The 8715-nt window shown below is 31.2% G+C and overlaps 1 protein-coding gene across 1 annotated transcript in view; it reads right to left on the bottom strand.

Annotated features, from left to right (window-relative positions):
• Nucleotides 1–6365: 6365 nt before the first annotated feature.
• The window catches only part of LOC106459326 (RNA-binding protein 24-A-like), a 107092-nt gene continuing 104742 nt past the window's right edge, over nt 6366–8715 (bottom strand). Inside the window, exon 4 of the mRNA XM_022386106.1 lies at nt 6366–6909. Coding sequence (XP_022241814.1) covers nt 6576–6909 — 334 coding nt within the window. The 3' untranslated portion in view covers nt 6366–6575. The remainder of the gene's footprint in view (nt 6910–8715) is intronic.

Genomic DNA, 8715 nt, shown 5'->3' with positions numbered 1-8715 from the left:
TAGTGTCATTTGTAAACGTGGCCCACAACTTTATACAGTAAAGAAATAAACGTTTCAATAGAATAGACACGCTATTGCAGTGGTTGTGATTGTGTTAGAATTACCCTTGATGAAAACGTACTTGGTGTGTGGAACATTGTTGGCCGTTTTATATAGTTAGTGTGTATTAATTTTAACAATATATATAATTCATTTATGGTTTTATTCAATAAACTACTTGTGCTTAAACAGCTGTTTTATCATCTTTTTATTAATTTTCAGCCAAAGTACTCTTGCAACTTCATAAAATCGTTTTTTCTTCCTGATTAGAAAATGACATTTTACAAAAGGTGCCTTTTTCCAGACGATTGATACAACGAAGGTGTTACAATAATATCTCATCAAAGGTAAACAGGCGCTATTTTGTTCATAACACCATTTAAAACAATCGGGTGAAAATAAAAAATGCTACAATTTATTTCTCAAGACCTTTATATTACAGATTTGGTCAAGAAATAAAAGCGCAAGATTCACCTCCTATACACTACATAAATTTTCAAAGTAAACAAAGCATTATCGGTCATTACCCAAACACTTAAGAGCCGATCTGTCTTACGTAAAGTTATAATGTGTCAGAAAGAAACTAGCAATAACAGAATAATAAATAATACACAAAACAATAACGATTCACAGTAGATGTATATAAAGTTAGACTTAATATTTCAGGTAGACTACGTTTAGCCAAGAAACAAGCGTAAAACATTTGTTATAACCCTAATACGCTCATAAAACTTCAGCTTTCTTTAACACTACTAGAGTATTAAACAGGTTCGTGAACGTCACAACAGATAACATTTAATACAGCCATGTATAATTTTTTTTTACAACTAGTTTTGGGCTACATGTATCATTATAATTTCACAAAGCTCGGTTATTTGTCTATCACATATGTTTTTGTATGATACTAAGTCTAAATATGGTTGTTTGTTGTATGCATTATCATAATTTTTCTGAGTTTTGCACTTACAGCCGTTCTAAATGTGCACCGTTGATATCACGATATAATATCACAACAGGATCATTTCTACGTGTTTTTGCAAAGTTAATGGTATCCTAACAAATTAACGCCGAAGAAGAAAATATAAATTTAGTGAAACAAAAAATCACACTAAGTGCCGGAATTAGAAATATCATAGCGGTTTGCAATTTTACATCACCCTGTAAGTGCATTTTCCCATTACATGATTAACTTACTCTATTAATTTCGAGCATATAAAGGTAATTATTAACAAACAATATAAATATATGTCTGCCGTTTGCATATATCACTATTAATGAATCTAACTACTCATCTCTCGTACATTTGTTTCTTATTGTTATTAGTAGATTTCAGCACATCTTGAGATAACCTAATTTTTTTAAGTTTGTACTTTTAAATGCACATGACTTGATGGTTGAACGTAGTAACAGTGGTTAATCTCTTCTGTGTCTGAATTTCTATATTAATTCAAAATTTTTGTTCGATTATATCAAAAGCTAAAAGTGTCTTTCATACAGGCTAAAAAAATAACTTTGTTAGATATTATGGATATTTGGTCATTTGACAAGAAAAAAATGCTTACATCCGAATCTGAAACGAAACGCTCACGATTACAATAGTTCGTATCCTCACTAAAGCAAGCAATATTCGTTTCCTGAAACTTTGAAACGTTAAAAAAAACATAATTCTTAAACTGAAAAAAATCCTAAATTACATATTTATTTTAATGGATGAACTGTTTAATGTGTACTCCAAAGCGTTAGTTCCTTTTTCATAGTTTGTAGTTTAAAGCTTTATAGGTTTCAACTGTTTAGTTTTTAAACTAAAACTTCATTACTTTTATTTTTAAGTTTGTAAACTAAAACTGTATAGTTTCAGTGTTGTTTACCACATAAATATTTATTGATTTCACTGTTAAAAAAAGTTTATAAGCCAAAATATTTGCTTTAAAGTTCAATTAATATTTTTAGCTTTACAGACTCAACTGTTTAATCTGGGAGCTCAAGCTTGATAGTTCTTAACCATGTAGTTTACGTTTGAAAGAATAATTAAAATAAAAATCATCTAGTTAGTAATATACGAAGAATAGAAATCACGGATTAATAATATTTGCAATTACAAAGCCATCGCAAAATATATAAAACAAAAAACCTCAACAACACGATTGATGTTTTATGCAATAACATTTTGTTTCTTTGAACTGAATTCAGAACCTTTCACGTGAAATCCAGAACAAAAATAAACGATAAATAGAAAATACTCTAACAAAGCTCAGAATTCTAGATTAAAATCATTGTTGTTGCATAGGATTAGACTCAATGGCATGAAATAAACCAAACAATATAGTGATTAATTTACGGCGATTGTAAATAAAAATTTCAATGAAAGTTTTACTCAAAAAATATCTCGAAATTAGCATAAAAAATGTCAAAGTTTGCTGTATAATTGGACACTCATATATCTGTAATTACATACCTCTTTTATCTTTTAATATTATTTTGATAAGGTAATACACAAGCTTATTCTATGCTTTCACACCTGGAATTTCGTGAATCTGTTAGTTTAAATAAAATTAATAAAACGAGTCATCAATTTTTTTTATTATTACTTGCACAATAATTTATTTGTAAAAATTTAAAATATAAGTTAACAGAAACTTTAAAAATTCTAGATGTTTCGGTGGAAATAATTCCACCATCTTCAGGAGAATAAATCACAAAGTACACATGAAGTTTCTTATAAACATAACGCACGTGTATAATTAGCATGTTTTTACAATGGCGCCATTTACAACAATGATTTCTACAAGTTTATTTCCGTGGCCCCTGGGCCTAAATCTCTATTTATATTCATTTTGTTTTTAACAATTTCTAAAGATTATCTTATATCTAGTTCATCTTTTTCCGTTACCTGTTCAAGTATTTTCACATTATCTCAATCAATAACATGTGTAGAATTCGCCACATGTTCTGCCAAAGCCGATATCCACCGCATTTTGATGTTCTTTTACTCTAAATTTTAAGTTCCTACGTGGCTGTCCAATATAACTTAGATCACAAGTACATGCAATTTTATATATACCACATTTATCCATTAACTCAATTTTTATCTTTCAAACCATTAATTTTTTGACTTAACTTTAATTGAGGAGTAAATGTTATTGGCAGTTCATATTTTGCCTAAACACATTGCCTATTTTTATTGACCATGGTGAAACATGAGGCAAACAAATTATTTCTTTAATTTTAATTTTTGTTGTTTGAAGTTAAGTACAAAGTTACACAATGGGCTATCTGTGCTTTGCCCACCACAGGTATCGAAACCCGATTTCTAGCGTTGTAAGTCCGCAGACATACCGCTGTGCCACTGGGGGGGCTTTCATTTTTGTTATCTGCAGTTTAGCACATCCAGAAATTTGAAGCTTGTAACAATATTTACTGTACATGATTTGAGGATGAGATCGTTTATAGGGCTTTTTGTCATATGATGAGGATTTGATGTTAGAATGGATGCACAGTAAATATTGTAACAAACTTAAAGTTTCTGGATGAACTAAATTGCAGATAACAAAAATGGAAAGTAGAGAAAGAATATGAATCGGCTTCGGCAGAACATGTGGCGAATTCTACACATGTTATTGATTGAGATAATGTAAAAATACTTGAACATATAACGGAAAAAGATGAACTAAATATAAGAGAATCTTTAGAAATTGTTTAAAACCAAATGAATAGAGATAGAGATTTAGGCCCTGGAGCCACGGAAGTAAACTTCTGGAAATCATTGTTGTAAATGGCGCCATTGTTAAAACATGCTATTTACACATGTACATTAGGTTTATGAGAAACTTCATGTGCACTTCGTGATTTATTATCCTGAAGATGGTGCAATTATTTCCATCGAAACATGTAGAGTTTTTAAAGTTTTTTTAACTTATATTTTTAAACTTTACAAATAAATCATTGTGCAAGTAAAAAACATTGATATCTCGTTTTATTAATTTTATTTAATTTTTTTGCAGAAGAACTCTCCGTTTTACGTATTGAACCTGTTAGTTAATGTAGCATCTGAAACTCAAGCTCAAGTGTTTTATTGTAAAGGCTCGTACACAAAGTTTGAAGAATAGTCCATTCACTTGAAATATCGTGGAAATGCGTTTAGACGTCCCCTTTCAGTTTTACGTGTAACTGCTCTTTGTACTGCTAAGAGAAAGACATGAAACACTGATAGTAAACAATTTTATACAGTATTATTAGGGACTTGGTCTACGTACTCCATTTGAAGATTACTTTGTCATGAACGCTCGTGCTGATGTTGCAGATGGTTGAACTGACAAAAATGGCTCCGATGCTTTGGATATAATCACATTTCTACAATTCGGAATTTAATAATTGTAGATAATTTATACTAATTTAACAAACTAGCCTATACTTATACATAAGTAGTTTTCAATTCATTCTTCAAATTTCATTTAACTGGCGTTCTGACACAGTAGAGTACAAAAGATTCAATACCTCAATATTAAAATACAAACCATAACCATTTCTTTCTTTTTCTATGTGATTATTTTTTTTCCGTAATATTCAAATACCAATAAATAACGCTTGGATCCGTATTGGATACTGGACGGGGTTTTATTCAAAACCATGGTATCTGGATTACGAACATATTGAACATCAACAAAGAGTGAGAAAATCGATTTTAAACAGAATGAAATATCCTATTTTCTTCTTAAAGAAACAAACTATAACTTTAATACCTGAAGATATAACTCAAGACCAAATTATTCCAATTAATCAGTTAACGTGCCGATTTCAAAATTACAGAATTAAAACTATTGCAGATGAAGTACCACAGGACAGTGGGTTTGTGTTTGTACATGGTGAAAATAGGTCTATATTTATACATGATAATGGGAGTAAAGACTGAGAGACTTACTTGCACCTGATAGATGATAGTTAGGACTTCACAATTTTATATGCATAAGATTGTGGTTCAACAAGTAAAAAAATTACTGAGTCGAGATTTTATTTTTGTTCATGAATGGCAGTGAATGTGCAGAGGTTGGGATTTGTTTGCGTTGAAAGGTGAAGACCCCAAGCTTGTACATTAGTCGCTGAGCGTTATATAACAAAAAGTTGGGAGACTGTTTAAGTTCTTCAATTTTGAATTATTAGAATAAATTTCTTAATTTCGCTCTTTTCAGGGTCAGGTTTGATTGGATTTATGGTTCTCTATGGGAACTGAAAATGAAAGCAACTTGGACGAATTAATTTTAATGTAATATGTTTTGTAATAACCGAAGTGATCAGACTTTAGACTTCATGTTAAATAATAAAGTTTGTTTGTTTGTTTGAAATTAAGCACAAAGCTACACAATGGGCTATCTGTGCTCTGCCCACCACGGGTATCGAAACCCGGTTTCTAGCGTTGTAAGTCTGCAGACATACTGCTGTGCCACTGGGGGGCAAAATAATAATAAAGTGAAAAACTTTGCTAGCTTCGGTGTTATATAGAGAAACGTCTTATTACTGTGTTAATTAGTTTCGTTAAGTTCTGAAACTGAACAAAATATCAACCTTCCGGAGCAGCATGACAACCCAACCACAGACAAACGTAACTCTACTTATAGGAAGCCTGTACTAGGCAAACTAAGAAAATATGTGTTAAAAATAACCATCAGCTTATGATGGGAAAATGTATTACACTTTCTAGCTTAAAAAAGTTCCTCATTGTGGCTGACGAGAAACATAGAAAGACTGACTTATTTCTACTCAAAACTGATATTCGTAAAAACGTCCTATATAAAATTAACATTTCAAAAGATGGGGAATATAATATATATACTATGAAGTTTCTTTTACAGAATTTAAAATTTCATAGACAATTAATAGAAGGCATTAAACGGCATATCACTAAAAATAGAAATTGAAAAAATTAATAAAAGCATCATTACTCACGTTAACTATTATGTGTATTAGTATTTTTGAGCAAATCATTCTGAGGTTATTACAGAGTGAATACATATAAGACACAGGTAAAGGTTAGTAAAATCGTATGTTTTAAATGAATATGATACTAATAAAAAATAAAAAGGTTTTTATATTACTTTCACGAAGCTATTAGCTTGAAATGTGAGCGCACTCTATACTTTGCAAAAATCGTATACTTTATAATCAGCCCTTTTTCAACACAGAACATAATATATTTTAATAATAAATAGTAATAATTTATCTAACAGTTATACAGTTAGTAACGAGTTTAAGTATTTTAAATAATGAGCTGCTCTAAAATATAATTTACAGGTATGCTTCTTGCTGTATATGTTTAACCAAGACATCATATTACACTGCATGACATCACAGTTGACATACAAGACGAAAACTAAACTTTACACAAGTATATATGTAGACAAATTGTCTGTACTTATAACATATTCAATTTTTCTTGTCACAATTGTTCATAAATTATGCTTATAGGCCAACGTAATTTTGCAGGTTAGGTAGAATGTCCTACTCGTTACCATAATTAGTATTCTAATTTACAGAAGGCCTCATTATTGCATCCTGGCTTCCTGTATTTGAGGCTGAGAGCCATAAGATACAGGAAATATAGCAGGGGTTGCTCCATGAAGAGGCTGAGTGAATGGATAGGCATAAGCCGCAGTGGGTAAGTAAGGGTTTCCTCCATGTCCAGCAGGGGGCGTCGTAGTCACTGCTGAAATCGGATAAGATGGATCCAGTCCATTAGTATACTGAGCTGGATACGCTGTTGCGTAATCGTAGAAGTGTCCAGTAGCTGTTGCCGGAGACAGCTGAGCGTGTGGAGATACAATTAGTCCTGGTGAAGCAGGAAGAAAAGGCGAAGGATAGACATACTGAGCAGGGAAGCTAAAATAAAAAACAAATGTATAAGTAAGAAAACTATTTCTTAAACTTATTTATTACTAAATACTGTCTAAAGTAGGTTGCCAAATAAAGAAAAACTTAACTTCAAAGGAAATATTACATATATATATATTTGATTTAAAAATAACTAGTATAAATATCATTCATCTTGAATTTTATATCTCCCCTTGTCGTTGTTACAAATCTAGTACTTAGGCAAATAGATGAGGGGAAGAACAAAAGCAGATACAATAAATAGGCTGAGAAGAAAAAGTTAACAGATGAATGCATAAAAAGATAGAGCAAGAGATAAATAAGACAGATAAAAGATCGGTATAAAAATACAGATATAGGCAAATAAACAGATAAATGAATATAATGCACAGAAAGGCAGTTAAGTCAACAGACAACAAAAGAAATAGGCATACAACTAGACAATTAGGTTAGCAGAGAGATGAAGAAAAATTCACAAAATGACAACAATACATAAAAATAGATATAAAAAAAAGACAGATAGGTATATACATAAATACAACTAAATAAAGAGACAGATGAATATTTTTTTATTGGCTGTTAAGCGCAAAGTTGCACTGCGCCCTTTGCAGGAGCGAATCCCAAGCATTAGCCTTATATGCGGAAAAAGGATAGCATTGTAATTAATTACAGAAACAATGCAGAGAAATTGACAAACAACACCGCTAGGAATAAACAAACAGATGAATACAAATGGAGAATATGAGAATTAAAATACACACAACAACAACGACACAAGAAACAAACAATGAACCAGGTAAATGTATATAACAATAGAACAAGGAAAACGGACAGATGAAGGGAAAATGTATAGTATTATAACTAAGTCCATACAACAATACAGAGAGATAGACAGAGTAAAAGGCAGTTAAATTCATACAGTAAGTAGTACGAGGAGACAGATGTACGACAACAATACAACTAGGTAGAGGACTGATGCAGCAGAACTGATAACATATATATATAGTTAAATACAAATAATAGTACAGACATAAAGACAACAATATAATTAAGTATACATACAGATGCTAAAAATTGTAAAATAAAACGGTCATTATGGTAACAAAACATACAGCACAATCCTATAAGACAGATAAACAGGCATATACATGTAGATGCAGAAAAACAGATCTGACACAGAAAACATCCCAGGAAGAATAACGGACAACAAGACATATAGGTATAGGCGTACAATAATACAACTAAGTAGACAGAGTATAAGTTGATAAAAAAAAGAGAACAAAATAACACTTGGAGAGCCTAAAAACTACATAGAAACATAGAAATACAAACACACATAAACAAGATAGATAAGTAAACAGGCAACAAAGCCATACACACAGATACAGATAAACAGAAGCAAACCATTAAAAACTGACAAGGTGGAGAAGTATACAAGACAAAGAAACCCAGATAATTATATAGATAATTAACAAAATAAACCGATGGACAACAACGTTATTGTTCATGAATTTTGCTTTTGATCTAGAATATTTAGCTTTATACATATGCATGGGGTTGACATTTCAAATTATACGTGCCTCAAGAATACAGCATAGGTTTTTTGTATATAAGTAATGTATGTTTGTACACGCCTCTTGCTGACACGACTCGCTCTATGTGCTGCTTAGAAACTTCATGCCCTATACCAGTGAATGTGTTGAAGTTTATTCATAGTTCTTTCACTATGCAACTAAATTTAAAAAAATCCATTAAAAATTGAAAGTGCTTGCGCTGTTTTCAGTAGGCAAACAACACCATTCTCTTTGTAAAGTT

This window comes from Limulus polyphemus, unplaced genomic scaffold (genome assembly GCF_000517525.1).
Source record: "Limulus polyphemus unplaced genomic scaffold, Limulus_polyphemus-2.1.2 Scaffold27, whole genome shotgun sequence".
Taxonomy (NCBI): domain Eukaryota; kingdom Metazoa; phylum Arthropoda; class Merostomata; order Xiphosura; family Limulidae; genus Limulus; species Limulus polyphemus.
The sequence above is the reverse complement of the archived record's forward strand: the minus strand, read 5'-3'. Positions and strand labels throughout refer to the sequence as shown.